This window comes from Hippoglossus hippoglossus, chromosome 19, assembly GCF_009819705.1.
Source record: "Hippoglossus hippoglossus isolate fHipHip1 chromosome 19, fHipHip1.pri, whole genome shotgun sequence".
Classification (NCBI taxonomy): Eukaryota; Metazoa; Chordata; class Actinopteri; order Pleuronectiformes; family Pleuronectidae; genus Hippoglossus; species Hippoglossus hippoglossus.
This window is the reverse complement of record NC_047169.1, coordinates 20,708,046-20,723,515: the sequence shown is the minus strand read 5'-3', so window position 1 is coordinate 20,723,515 and position 15,470 is coordinate 20,708,046. Positions and strand designations below refer to the sequence as shown.

The following is a 15,470-nucleotide window of genomic DNA, read 5'->3' as shown; positions in this document are numbered from 1 at the left end:
CTGCTGAAAAATGTGGACAGCTTTGACACTTACTGCTTTTATAAGGTTCCACTTGATGCATCAGGAGAGACAGCAAACCCCTATATTTAGGTCAAAGCTTCTAATGAATGTGGGTGGAGAGAAGTCTGATTAGCATGATTAGTCTGGCATGTGATATCATGGAGATGTCCCTGAGCTTTTGTTATAAATCTGTGGCGGGCAGCAACTGCAGCTCAAGAAAAGAATGAATTCCAAGGGAGGGTGACCTCTGCCAGAGATACAGCGCTCACATGGATGCGTTAAACGTCCCAAGCGTGCAGGGACCAGCGCGCTGTTTGTTTAGCATCTTGGTCGTCATTGGGAGATTTAAAATGTACATCCCCGTGTTTGAAGAGCAAAAATTATATTATCCATTTAAGCCCTGCAGTTGTCCAAGGCGTTGTGTTCAGTTATTTAAAGTTTAAACAAATTTGCTGTCTTTCCAAGTGAGAAAATCCGAACCTGCTCACGTTAAGAGTTAAGAGCCGGGGGCTATGTTCAACTTAGCTTAGTATGACTTGATGCTAAACATATTTGAGTCATGATTTGTACTGCAGAATAAACTACAAAAAAACTATTTTTTTTATACTTATCTAATGAAGTACAATGTTTGAATAAATTAACTTTATTGGTGTTGGTAGATGGCTCGCTGTCTCCCTGCACCTCTTGACCTTATGCTAGGCAAGGCTAACCACATCCAGCCTATTGACTGAATATAAAGATGGATGGCATGACAGCTCCCCAAAAGTGAAGCCAAAGTGCATTATAGGACATAAATGGGGGGCGGCTGTGGCAGTGGGGTAGAGTGGTCGTCCTCCATCCAGAATGTCGGTGGTTCGATTCCAGTCTTCCCCATCTGCACGCTGAAGTGTCCTTGGGCAAGATACTGAACCCCTAAAATGGCCCCTTATAGATTTTAAATGTACTAATTTGAAGTCGCTTTGGATAAAAGTGTCAGACAAATGAAATGTAATGTAAACCTTGCCTTTTGACCAAACTCAAAAGTCAAAGTACACATCAAATACATTTATCTCAAAGATAGTTTCTGTCATTTATGGTAGTTCCTATCACTTTGATGTTTCTTCATTTTTCTGGTAAGTTTTAAGTTTTAAGTAGCTTTAATCAGTTTGCTCCATCCCCTGATCCAACCTGGCTCCAAATGATTTATCACAGGAAGGCAGTGTTCGTATCTGGGATATTTTGGCTTACTTTCTGGATAGTGGGGAAAGTGACTCGACATTACAGTCCATGATACAGCCCTACATTGATGAAAGTGATGTCAATCTTCTCATCTAGTCCTGTTAAACTATTACATAAAGGTGTATAGTGTATGATACATCAGACATGATTTGATATATTATGAGTTTTCCCTAAATGAACATAGAATAATTTGTCTGGCATGATTACTTTCAAACAAAACTGCTCCTCACGTGTCATGACAAAGGCTTTGAATTGAAAAGTCACTCCATCTTTTCTTTTTATCTTGGATGGTTAACATTGTGTGTAATTGCACACATTTCAATATTTAAGTAACATAAACAATTCCACCGCCTCTGAGGCTTATTAACAGTTTTACACTAAATGTATCCATGACCCTTGCTATTGCTTTGACAAGCTTATAAATAAAGGCATAGCTGATGAATCCCTCAATAGAAATTCCTTTAGAGATTAGAGTGGGCTAATAGTCGTGTCAGAGATTTGGAGCTCTCTCTTTTCTCCTGCCATCATCTCCCAAAGAATCAACTGCGAGGCACATCAGAGGACAATGTCACCTGACATATAGATGTGGAAAATTATTAAATTTAATTAATTCAAGATAATACTTAATTTTATAATATTTAACTTCAACAAATAGATTATGGTTTTTAGAAATGTTGACGTGAATTTAAAGAATTAATAAGATGAAAAGATTGATATCAGACACACGAAGTACAGACCTGGAGCTGGAAGTCTGGAAGAATTGGTTCACACATTATGTATTTATCCTCTGAAGTTATGTGCTATCACAATTTCTTAAACATCCAATTGTCCATAATTTCTGTGCAGCTTGTTTTGACCTTAGTTTATAATACATGCACATAATACATTTTCTCACTTAACTGTAGCATTGCATTAAAAACTTTTTTTTAAATTTCTGTTTCTCCTTTCTATCCACAGGCTCCAGCTCCATTTTTAACACACAGACAGAAGTTTGATATTGATTTTCTGATCTCGGTCTTGGAAAGAAAGCAAATAAGCATATTTTTACAAAACAAAATGCTTTCCAACTAGAATCTTTAATGATTTTTTCGTGACAATTGGTGTGGATAAGAATGCATCTACATTTAGACTAAAGGGGCGACCAGCCTAATGTTACATGTCACAAGGTGTAAACAAGGTGGCAGGACATCAAAATGAAGTAAACAACTCCACTGGCTTTGAGTGAATGGAGGTCTTGGGACCGCCGTCAGTGTGAGGAGAGGGAGATTAGGTGATTGTAAACTGACAAGGGGGGTGCTAAATCATGAACAAGCAACCAATGAACTTGTGGCTCACACTGCCTCCATCTTAAGTGTGGTCTTCTTTATAGGGAATTAATAAGGAGTGAGATATTCTTAGGGACTGTCCTCCAGGGGACAATGAGAGTCAGTTTGGGGATAATGATGCAAGGCAAACTGCCTTTCATTTGCCTGTTTTATAACTGACACACTATTCTATTGACTCAGTGACTGCTCCAGACATTTTGAGAATCACCTCCTCGTGAGTCTCAGAAAGCCACGGAGAATGCAGGGGGCTGCACAGAGTTCATTCTAATCTTTAATGCAACAGATGGTAAAATCTCGTGGCTTATGAGTTAATGTCAAGTCAAGTTCAAGTTGTCTAAATAGAGGGCTGCTAAGTTGAGGTAACTCAGTCTATTATCCGTCAGAGAAGCACTTTGATATCATTTGATGGACAGCTGATAACAATTGGTGCTGCCTGAGCTAGAATTCAATAATTATCAATAATAATATAATAAAGCAAAACACTTTGGGAAACTGAATTGATTTGATATGTAAATGTTCTGTATATAGTCTTGACCACTCAAAAGGCTTTACAGTACAATTTTGCCATCCACCCATTCACACACACACATTCATACATGTGCTACGTGCTCTATGTGCAGCACTTTCTCTTTCACCCACACACTGCCAGCACAGCCGTCAGGGGCAATTTGTGGTTCAGGGTTTTGCCCAAACACACTTCGGCAAGCAGAATGACTGGAATCAAACCACCGACCCTCTGGTAAGTGAATCACCCAGATGAGTCACAGCTGCCCATATGTACATTTAATTAAAAAATGTGTGGTTTATCATGGAGGAAACTTACATTTTAGAAGTTAGTAAATTAGTCAATACAACTTTGTATAGTTTCAGTTATTTATCTACAAATCTGTATTTATATTTGGCTTCAACACTCTGACTCGGTTACTTGTGTCTTTCAATCACCTTATACTTAAAATATTTGTATAGTCAATATCTCCATTAGCACATACTTCTTTACAGTGACAGCTTTAAAGTAGTTCTGGTGGCTAGACTTACATCTCACTGCAGTGTGACCTATTCTTTACTCATTTTGTCCTTTTATTATTCTTATGCCCTTGTCTATCTATCTATCTATCTATCTATCTATCTATCTATCTATCTATCTATCTATCTATCTATCTATCTATCTATCTATCTCTCTATCTGTCTATCTGTCTGTCTATCTGTCTATCTGTATGATTTTCCTACAGGAGTATTATAATAAGAAGTACTTTTCTTTGCCAGTCAAAAGTAGACTACAGCGCCCTCGAGAGTCACTGTTGGAAAACTACAACCACAACTCAGAATTAATCAAAAATCACCTCAAATCAAAAGTGAGTGAATAGTAAAAGTAGACAATTTAATAAAATTTATTAAAAAAGGACAAAAAATATTGTTCCCTCGTTCTGCCTCTGATTGGCTCACCTTGATGTTTTTACCCTAACTCTAACCAACCATCACTCATTATGCCTAAATCTAACCAATCAGTGGCAAGGTAGTCAGGGGTGGGCGGGTGTTCACCAACCAGCCTTTGGTCACGTGTCACGCACCGTCGGCATGGTAACTGTAAACTACCAGGAGCGCAGTTCCAGTTGTCTGGAGATCTTTTACCTGTAAACTGAACTAAAACTGACTCAGAACAATGTCTGATGTGGGATCTGATGAGTTTGAGGATGAACTCAGTAAACTGGGGGTGAGAGAATATACTTATAAATGTACTTGTGTGTCTGTGTGTGTTTGTACTTTCAGTTACATCTCTTAACCCTTTGATACACAAGCTATGCAAACCCCTTCTAATGCACAGCATGGGTCAAAAATGACCCGTATTCATTTCCTGTGTTATGCCATGCATAGCTGGGTGTTTCTTTGATACATTCGTTCCTCTTTCTTCATTTAGGAGAAGTCTCCTCTGATGACATAGAAGATAAGTCTCCTATGTCATCAAAGGAGCATTCTCCATTTAGGGGAGCTGGATTCCAAGACACAACTCCAGCTTGATCCTGTAGAACATAGTCTAAGTCCTCAGCATCAGAGATTTCACACTCAGAATCAAGGCCAGGAATTGCCTCCTCGGCTGAACAAGAAGTGACTCGGAACAATGTCTGATGGTGAATCTGATGAGTTTGAGGATAAATCCAGTAAACTCGGGGTGAGAGAACATACTTAGATTAGTTTAGATTAGCTCGATACTCGTTCAGGTCTGTTGTTGTAATGTTAGCTGATTCAAGCTAGCGTTTGCACTGGCAAAATTACCTCATCATTTTCCTCATCCTGTTCTTCATACAGCAATCTTTATGAACATGTCAACCGTACTGTATTGGTCATTTCTGACCCATGTCTGTAAAATTGATGTAGAAATAGAAAATGTATGTTTGTTTATAAAGTAAGAAAGGAAAAAGGAAAATAAGGATTTGTGGTAATCAAAAACAAGATATTTAATGAATACTTAGAATATTAAATGATAAAATACATTTATTTCAAAGTACATATAGCAAAGAAACACTCAGCCATGCATGAAATAACACAGGAAATGAATACGGGTCATTTTTGACCCATGTTGTGCATTAGAAGGGTCGTGATACAAAAAATATTTTTATTCAAAAAGTAACAAAGAAAAAATTTAAATAAGGATTTGTGATGATCAAAAACAAGTTCATTGGGGATTACCTGAAATACTGAATGATGACATTCATTCACTGCAAAGATATAGAAAATAAAATCTGAACCGGGTCACTTTTGACCCATGTTGTGTATCAAAGGGTTAAGGACCTTTTCCAGCATAAACACTGGCCTGGACAGGACCAGTACACCTCCTGGGGACTTAAGCTCGGCCCTAATGAGGCTAAACTTAATTTCTGTGTACTTGGTTAAAGTTAGGGTTAAGATGTGAATTGTGGTTTGGTTAAGGTTAAAGTTAGGCATGAATTGGTCATGGTTAAGGTTATGGGTAAGGTTTATATATTTCTCATGTTGTGGGGACCCAAATCTGTTTAACTCTTTAAAACGAAGAAAAAACTAACATTTTTAGGTGAAAACATGTTTTAAGGTTGGGTTGAGGTTAAGGTTAGGCTAAAAGCTGGGGCTAGGCAATAAGTAACTATGGTTTTGTGAGTGTGTGTGTTCTAAGACTCATGTATATGTCTTTTTGCTTCTTTGACAGGAATACGAAGGGCAGAGAAATGATGCAGGGGAGAGACATGGAGTCGGTAAAGCTATCCTGCCCAACGGGGACAATTATCAGGGACACTATGAGTTTGGCAAAAGATGCGGAGAGGTATGAAACTGGAGCTGCCTTTGTCAAGTCCAAATCAAATCTACCACTAGCTCTGCTCCAGCTCAAGTCAAGGCTGAGTCTAAATGGAACTGAATGAATACTGAGGTCGCCCTCAGTATAGACTGCATAAGTGCAATTTGAACTTACTCTTTTTTTTAAACATTGAATTACTTTGGAAATAATCATTTTCGTAACTAATGCATATCTGTCTTTGACTGTTTTGTCTCACAGGGGACCTACCGCTTCAACAAAGGGGCGAGATATGTGGGAGACTATGAAAAGAACCTAAGACATGGAGAGGGCACCTTTTACTATCCAGATGGCTCTAAATATGAAGGTATATAAATCACACGCTTTATATGGATTGAGTTTTTTTGCATTATTAGTGTGTCTATCAAAGATTAGATAATGAGCTGAAGTTCTGACATAGAGCTTTAAAAAACCTGACTTTTGTTGTCACCTGTCTCTGTCTGTCAGGGTCTTGGGTAGAGAGCATGAGACAAGGTCATGGTATCTACACTTACGCCAACGGAGACACGTATGATGGAGAGTGGCTGAGTGATATGAGGTTTGTCTATAGCTTTTGACAATACAATATGTACATGATGACATTTTTTTAATGTCTAAGTTACATCACCTGTATTATATGACAACATTACAATATAAATAACTACCTAATTCAATTGTAAAGTCTCTGGAATGCTGTTAAAATAACAGTAACAAACAAAAACTAGCAGATATAATCCAATTATAGACAATAGAGACATCTTTTTTACCTGCACAATACTAACTCAGCTCATTTCCAGGCACGGTCAGGGCATTTACCACTACAAAGAAACTGGCTCAAAGTACAGAGGCTCATGGGTGAATGGCAAAATGGAGTCAGCGGGAGAGTACCTCCACTCCAACCACAGATACGAGGGAAACTTTGCCAACAATAATGTAAGTTCTGTTTTCATGACTTATTTTGTGAAAAGCTTTGCTTTGTCAGTAGTTACGAGAAATAATTGGAACATTTTAGTTGAACCGTAGACTACGTAGGGGGGCAAGAATGATTGTCCCCCTTTTAACCCAAAATTTACCATTTTAAAGTTAATCGGTCATTATCACCCAACTCTGCAGTTCCCCTCACACGCATGGAATGCTTTGGTATCTTTCAGCTAATTTTCTGTATTTTTTCTTTACAGCCTGAATTTTGCACTTTTGCTTCTGATAATTTCTGATAAAACCACTGTGCACTAGACACCAGACAAAATTAGCAATAACATATATATCTATATCAACATATAGAAGCATGTAGTAACTTAATGGACACTATGTAGGGTCATCAGGTGTCACCAAATGAATGATAATTACCTCCAACAAGGAAGTTGTTTTTTAATTGGCATTTGTTTGTTTGTCTGTTAGTTAGCAGGATTACACAAAAACTACTGGGGAGATTACCAGGAAACTTGGTCTAAAGATGTTGAAGATCAGGGAGTGGATCCCGGAGTTAGTTTTTACTTTCTTTGACCTTTTCACCAATTTGTGTGAAGTGTGTAATTTGACTAAATTTAAAGCGACTGACTGAGTCGAATGTGCTCTTCTTAGTGCTCTTCTTGTCTTTTGCTGTGTCTCCAGGATGTGTGAATAGACATTACTTTGCTAACATGCTAGCTGTATCAACCTTACAAGGCCATTATAGTGCCAACATGACTTTTAGCTTTTTATTAAGGGAAAAACAAAGAGATGCAGCTGTAAAGCAGAATAAAATCATTATTTCTGCCAGTTGGGGGCAGCATAACAGAACAAGGAAATATCCAGCTCTTAAACCCAAACTTCTTTGTGTCTGGGGTTGGGTGGTGGGGATGCAGTGCACAGTCAGCTCATCAGAGATTTCTCTCTGAAAACCGCTGCCTGCTGCTGCTGGGAACTAGGTTAAGGAGAGGCTGAACCAAAACAGCAAAGTTGAATCTAAATAAATCACAACAATGAGCTGAATGATGCGGAAATGCTTCATACAGTCGAGGGAAGCTACAGATGGTACACATGTGAAGACTTGTCTGTATATGTGATCCACTCTATAATGAAACTATAAACCTTTTGTAACTCTGTCCTGGGTGTTTTCAGTATCAAAGCGGCATGTTTTTTGATCAGTGTTATTTGTCTTTGCCTTCCTGTTCTCATTTTGCAGCCCTACGGCCCGGGGAAGTATGTGTTCGACATTGGGTGTGAGCAGCACGGTGAATTCCACCAAACAGAACAGGTAATACAACATCCACCCATTGGTCAGACAGCGTCTCGCATGAGGATTTTGTGGTATTTTCAATATATAAGAGAATGATTTTTCATATAGATACATTTGTGTTGCTGGCACTAGAAGGTTTTTTCAGGCTGCACACGTACCTGTTCCATAGACTTTGTTTAAAGATGGATGATATGACAGCTCCCTAAAAGTGAAGCCAAAAGTGTCCTAATGGCTCCCTGGTGGCCAGCTACAGTATAGGTCATCACCCTGCCTCCTCCATGTATGTGGATGGGACATGGACCAAACTAAAAAGTTAAAATACACGTCAGATACATTTTTTTCAATGTTGTTTTCTGTCATTTCATCACAATGATTTATGTTCAAGAGTTAATTTTTTATACTGATCAATTTTTTCTCACAATTGGTCGAGTGGGTGGATGGGCGGGACCATGTGATCCAATCACTACTGCACAGACACTGGCATCATATGACGTCATAGCACAGGATGGCGGCACCATTATTGGAGATGTTTTAGCTTAATTTTTGTGCATTGGGAGAAAGTGGAGACTTGTCCATCTTTATTTACATTCTATGGCCTGTTCTAAGAGCATGTTTAACATTAAACGCATGATGTGATGGGTCATCTTTGGTCACAGTAAAACTTCAAGATGCATAGAGAACTTAGATGTGTGTTTCATCTCTGCTGAGCCTGACGTTTGCAAATGTTTTCAGGCTCACCCTTGTTCAGCTGAAGATTTGAATGTTTTCCTAACTCCACTCTTGACAGGATCAATCTGAGGGTGAATGGGGCGAGTTGGTGCCCCCCAGCATCCTCAAGTGGGTTGCCACGGGCATCACCAAAGAGACAGGTGAACTTTATCAAATCAAAATGGCAGTGAGAAATACTGCCATACTAAAATACTCAGCAGAATCCTACCCTCCAAGACATTTTTGTCAAGCAACCAGCCAAACTCTCCACGTTTTTACATGTAAAAAAATGTTGTTCATTCAGTTAAATGTGTAAAGTGTATTTTCTTACATTGTGATCTAAATATAGCTTCAATATTTTATATTTTATATATTTAGTCTAAAGGGATATCTGAATCAGCCTCTGAAATCCCAGCATGTGTTATACTGTATGTGTGAGTATTCAAAGAAGACATCAGTCTCTATTTATGACCATCATGGAAACACTAAATTATCTTAAAAAGAAAATATTAATGTTGTTTAAACCTATTTTTAAAATTTCAAAGCAACAAAACTTTCTGTGCCTAACAGGTTGTTGTCAAAATATATTTTCTGGGGCATAAAACATAATATTTCTCGGGAACAAAATTCAACTTCAGCGTGAATGTTAGTGTATAGTTTTCAGTGTTGCTGCTCAAATGCCTGAAATGCTTCAAATGCAGAACTGCATGAGATCTGAAAGGGGTGAATGAGAATAAAAAATAAGTGACCGTGTAAGTGTATACTCAAGTGTGTCTTTTTTTTCAGCTGGGGACAGAGACACAGCTTGGCAAGAAGGGGGAGAAGAGATCTGATCTGCGTGATCAACAGAGTATCCTGCATGTTTCAGCCTTTGTTGGAGTAAAACATAAATAAACTAATCAATACGTAAGCACAATCTGTGGAGCCTGTGTATTTGATGCCTTTTATACGACAGATCAAATGGTGACAAATTGAATGTTTCACCGTCTGCTGAAACTATCCTGGATGGACACCATTTGCTTCTCAGACTGTATAATGCAGTGTGAAGAAGAAGAACATTACTCTTCCTCAGTGACATTTAAGTGGTTAAATGAAACTTGTTCTTAATTATATAAAACCTGGAGGGCACCAGACGAAAGCGGCCGGACCGCAATGGAAACACACACAAGTAGACTATACTACTGTGGCCCTGACTGTCAAAACACTGTTTGCAGAAAACACAATGACATTTTGCAGTTTTGTGTGTTTTTTGTTTTCTACAACAGTCTTTGGGTTTTGACCTCCAGGGCCACCGTATATGAAGCACAAGCATATTAAGAAAACAGCAGGTTTACAGCACGTGGGCTTCTTTTGGGACACAGGTTTAAGAGCCATCCATCTCTCTATTATCTGTGATGCTTTTCCTTTTAAGGGAGGCAGGGAAGTTGGATTCTTTGTATTGTGTGTATTTTCAGTTTTTACCATAGACTGTATATATAGATTTTTTTACTTTTTTGTATTTATAGTTTTTACACGTGTATGGTCTCCCTCTGTTTCAAGCCTTTTGGGCCATGTAAAGCACCTTGTCTGTAACAGTGCTATACAGATAAACGTTACTTGCTTTATTTTGAAGGTTATAAGCGGAGGTCGCTGCTTTTATTTTGTAGTATTCAAGGTTGTACTTGTCGGATCACTACCGTGCATGTTGGTTTGTGTTCGGTCCATAGACTGTATATATAGAGGTTCGGTCACTTAATGGGTCGACAGAACAAAGTGAGCTGGCAGGACTTCATCATGTGTGCAGGTTGTCACGATACACATCCTGTCTAGTCGGAACATGCTGTAAACGCCCCGGGACGTCACTTCTTCTGAACACACGGTGGAGAATGGACGATCAGCAACAACCGCCCCTGTTCACGTTCGGTGTGATCGCTGACATCCAGTACGCGGACATCGACGACGGCTACAACTTCATCCGGTCGAGGAGGCGCTACTACCGCAGCAGCCTCCAGCTGCTGAGGAACGCCCAGCGGAGTTGGTCGGACTCGGCCGTGGCGCCGCGGTTCGTCCTCCAGCTCGGGGACATCATCGACGGCTTCAACAAGGGCCGCGGCGCCTCCGACCGGGCGCTGGACACGGTGCTGAGGGCGTTCGGCTCCGGCCCCGTGGAGGTGCACCATGTGTGGGGCAACCACGAGTTTTATAACTTCAGCAGGGCGGCGCTGCTGGGCTCCAGGCTCAACACGACCCCCCCCGGCACTGACGCCGAGGAGCCGGCGGGCAGCCTGAGCGGGGACCGGGCTGCTCCCGATATCTACGCCTACCGATTCAGCCCGTTCCCCGGCTTCACCTTCGTGGTGCTGGACGCCTACGACGTGAGCCTGCTGGGCAGAGAGGAGTCCAGCGAAGAGTACAGGGGAGCGATGGATGTGATCAGACAGCACAACAACAACGAGGACCTCAACTGCCCCCCAGGTACACTGCCCTGATGACTTCACAAGTCACTTTCAGTTCATAGGAAGTATCATAACATCATTTTAATAATTAAGGGTCAGTGTGATATAGGGCTTGGCAAAAAAAAACCATAGTAGCAATGTAACAAAGGTCCAATATATATCTATTTATTGTTTTGCAGTGTGGACAGTGAGGATGTATAACATATTGATTTGTACATTTTAAAATTTGTGTTTGTCATTGTTTAAAACCTGCTGTGAATGGACGATGCTGCACTTAAACACAACACTGAAGATTAACTTTAATGATACAGGTGTAAATAATCTAAAATATGTTTTAAAAAAACAAGTTCAACAGCCCAGTTTGCTTTATTAAATGGGCAAACTGTAAACACTGGGAGACTTTGGCGTGGTTGTCCACTGTGTAGTGTTGTTTTTCTGACAGCACCTGAAGGCAGCACCAAAAAACTAAACTTACCCAAGGACCTGAGTTTGTTGATTTGTCCTTTTTATGAATCAATATCGAATGATTCGAATGAAGATCAATTTAAAGAGAATAGTTTTTGAACCTAGCCTTATGTCCAACCAGCACTTCAGAAATTTGGAAATTCTGACAGGGCGAATGAAATAAACGTGATTGGCAGATTCAAATTGCACAGAGTAAAGTTGACCAATTGGGTTCTTCTAGATCCGGGCCCGCAAAGCAACACTTTTTGTAACTTCTGAGGAGAAATATATAACGTAGTCTTCTCTTTTCAAAAGAAAAGTTGATAAGAATTGTATATGGTTTTCTTGCTTTATTTGTTAAAATCAGGGTTTTTATTGTTTCAACCATAGTCTCTTATGGCCAGTTGCTTGGTTTCATAAAGTGAGGTTATATTATAACATATTGTCATGTTATTGACATTTTGAAACAGTTCACTGACTCTTACTTTATCTGTACTACTGTAGTACTGTTACACTGTGGTTGATCATTTACTATGATCCCTAACTCTTCACTTGTGGCCATCAAGTCCTCTGGAAAAGTCAAAGGTGTCCTGCGAAGTTTTCTTATAGATAAATAAAAGTTGTACGTTTATTTTAACTACTTCTAAAATCGTACACCTTGTATCATACATCATATTTTTATCATATAGAAATCACAAGTTGCCTCCATCTATAGCAATTTGTCTCATTTCGAAGGCTCCTTCATACATGTCCTTTCATTCCCAAGCCATAAAAGAGCCAATTGGTGGATCCCTCTTGGGCCAACCTATCCCAGGAGTCATTCTGCGCTGGTGGCAAAGCTAACAAGCTAGCTATGTGGGCTGCTGAGCTGCAGCAAGTGCAAGGGCTCAAAGTAGCTAATGATGCTACTGTAAGAGCGAGTCAAACAAATGTTAGTAATAGGAAATCCTCCATAGACCAGACCCTCTCCTTTTAGCTCAGCCATTGCAGCCTACTCGGTCAGGACTAAGTCCTTGGAAGGATGCAGCCCCTGAATTGGCTTGCTTTTGTGATGTGGCAGTCCCCTTCCTTTCTGTTAGTGTATCACTATATGTTTCTATGTTGTTTCAGTGGTAGAGGGCCTAGAGAGGAGATTCACCATGTTCAACGGTGGGTTCAGTAAGGACCAGCTGGACTGGCTAGAGACTGTGCTGTCGTCGTCTGATGAGAAGAAGGAGAGAGTCACTATTATCAGTAAGTGAAATCTTTCGTTTTCCTAAAAATCTGATTATTTGTTATTCCTAGTATCTCTCCATTTGAGTGGGTTAATATGTAAAGTACAATTTATGAGTTGATCATTCAGGTATTTGTGGAAAATTCTACTGACACACTGGGGTTAGCAGGTGCAGATCCACATTTAGTCAAAATGAACTGGTTCTATTAGACTGATTCAAAAATACTGGAAAATGTGTCTCCAGTGTGTCATAACATTATTATTTACTGTATGTTGTTGTTTTTAATTCTTATTTCTAATGTTGCTTCTGTTAAACACTGGTAGAACAAATAACATATGTACAATGTTACAAAAAGACAAATGAGTCGCAAAAAGCAGTCTTCACTCACACACACACACAAATTAAAACTTAAATAAATAAGCTAGAATTAAAAAAATTCCGAAATTCAAATTTTGAAACCAAACAATTTGGAAAATCTGCACCAAAATTGAATACCTTCTTCCTTGATCTATAATGCACCTTCCACCAAGTTTTGTGGTAATCTGACCTGTAAATTTGGCATAATCCTGCTAACTAACAAACAAACTAGCCAACCGACAAACAGACAGGGGTGTGTTTTCACCCGTATCTGTTAATTTGTTGGTTTGTTTGTGTGTAAGCCGCATTACATAAAACTCGGTGGAACGATGTGGTATGTGTCAAGAAAGAACCATTCTTTACCATTGTGAGATGAGGCATTAGCTAACATTCCCACTGTTTTCCCAAGGAATAATTCATGGATCCTCATGAAAAAAAGGGAACTGAGTGTGTGAAATGTGGTGCAGCTTGATTGAATTTAAGGTGGACTGTTGGGCCTTGGCAGAGGAATGTGCTCTACTAAGTGTAATTTGAAGACCTCCAGAAAGTTTGGTATTTTCGGTTTTTGAGTCGTTGCTGAGATATAATTGCTTATCTGAGGTGAAATCACATCATTTCTTCCTTATCCTGTTACTGACCAGCAGTTGGTGATCAGTGCATGGTCAGGCACATGTAAAATACCAATGCACTACTTTATTGATGGGCTCCCAGGTCTGAAATCAATAATGTAAGCTTAAACCAAATTGTCAATGTGACGATGAAGACTGAATCAGAACCTGGCAACCACTGATTATTGATTATAATTTTTTCCCCCGCAGGTCACCTCCCTGTCCACCCCCACTCCACAGATCCCATCTGCCTCGCATGGAACTTCGACAAGCTCCTGGGCATCATAAAGTCCCACAGCAGCGTGGTGTGTTTCATGGCAGGCCACGACCACGACGGCGGATACTGCCAGGACAAAGACACTGGCGTGCACCACCTGACGTTGGAGGGGGTGATTGAGACTCCGCCTGACAGCGACGCCTTTGGCACGGTCTCCGTGTATGGGGACAGGATGGTGCTGAAAGGGAGCGGGAGGACCGCAGATCGAGTGTTTCTGTTTCAATGAAGCTGAAGCTGAAGAAACACAGATCATAGATGACGTGGTCTATATCCCATCTCACAGCAGAGGCCTTTGACTTTAAGTCCTATAACTTTGCACCCTTCTAGATTTATTTAAAGGCCTTGGTGGAGAAGTATGGACAATTACTGTATCACAAAACACAGTCACTCTGCTGTGTTTTGTAGGCACATGCTGTCATATGCACTTACCTGATCAGAACAGATCAACAACTCCAGTACCTCAAATATTTTATTGAATTTATGAGTTTTAATTTAAATTTTGACTATGAAATGTATCCAGACAATGGTTGCTTTAGGGGATTACCCATTAAATGCATATTTATATATTTTAAGAGGGAACTGTTTTTTCTTAACGGATTGCTGTTTTGTTTTTTTTTAAACTTGTTTGCTTCTTGCACAAAACTGATTCTCTTACACTCTACTTTTAGTGTGGTGAGAAATTTATAAGTGCATTGTATTAACTGACAAATATGGATGCCCAGTTATGCGGTGATGAGATCAGCCCGAGATGAGTGCAAATCTGTTTTGTGTACAATGTAAAACAATCAGTTCAATGAATTAAAAATAATTTAAAAAATCTTCATACCAGCTGTAGTTGCACTTTCCTGTCCAGCTGACTCACCATCTTATCGCTGTCAGTTTCAATTAAATTAAATTGTCTTGTAGTTGATTGATTGTAGATATCTGTAGATGGCATGTTCCTAATTGGAGCCATCTCCAAGACAACCGTGTATACTCCATCCACTGAAGAAGACTATAAGAGGCATGTAGCACCTGCCAACGTAATACAATTCACTTTTAATGTAATAAATCCCACAAACCTAATAGCAATCGTTACTACAAAAGTAACACGTAATTTCCTGCAAATGTAATAGCTATTACTAGATAGATTTACGTGCCACAAAACTTCTTTGAACTTTCTGTGAACCGACAAGGAATGATAAAGCTGCGTGCGTGTTTGAGAGAGAGAGAAAATGAAAGAGAAAGTTGAAGAGAAGGTAGAAAGTGGACTTGTTATTGCGCAGCCTAAATTGTTATTTCTAACTTTCTCAGAGCACTGCTTTGACCCATTCTGCCCAAACCCCATGATATTTTCTACGAAGCTGACTCAACCCCATTGGCAGG

The 15,470-nt window shown here is 39.7% G+C and overlaps 2 protein-coding genes across 4 annotated transcripts; both read left to right on the top strand.

Annotated features, from left to right (window-relative positions):
• The first annotated feature begins 4,101 nt into the window (after window positions 1-4,101).
• Window positions 4,102-9,686, top strand: rsph1 (radial spoke head component 1). 3 transcript variants are annotated; one of them, XM_034570232.1, is made up of 8 exons: window positions 4,102-4,254; window positions 5,722-5,835; window positions 6,067-6,172; window positions 6,313-6,403; window positions 6,642-6,777; window positions 8,009-8,080; window positions 8,850-8,931; window positions 9,557-9,686. In XM_034570232.1, exons 1-8 carry the CDS (start codon window positions 4,204-4,206, stop codon window positions 9,601-9,603), a joined length of 699 nt encoding a protein of 232 aa, XP_034426123.1. In that variant the 5' UTR covers window positions 4,102-4,203; the 3' UTR covers window positions 9,604-9,686. The 3 variants fall into 3 exon arrangements, with proteins under 3 accessions (XP_034426123.1, XP_034426121.1, XP_034426122.1); XM_034570230.1 differs by having other exon boundaries at window positions 8,009-8,081; window positions 8,845-8,931; XM_034570231.1 differs by lacking the exon at window positions 4,102-4,254 and adding an exon at window positions 4,568-4,710 and having other exon boundaries at window positions 8,009-8,081; window positions 8,845-8,931.
• An 809-nt stretch (window positions 9,687-10,495) lies between these two features.
• On the top strand, window positions 10,496-14,935 carry adprm (ADP-ribose/CDP-alcohol diphosphatase, manganese-dependent). The gene is made up of 3 exons (XM_034570991.1): window positions 10,496-11,224; window positions 12,760-12,882; window positions 14,039-14,935. The coding sequence occupies exons 1-3, from the start codon at window positions 10,636-10,638 to the stop codon at window positions 14,329-14,331; spliced, it is 1,005 nt and encodes a 334-aa protein (XP_034426882.1). The 5' UTR covers window positions 10,496-10,635; the 3' UTR covers window positions 14,332-14,935.
• The last annotated feature ends 535 nt before the right edge of the window (window positions 14,936-15,470 follow it).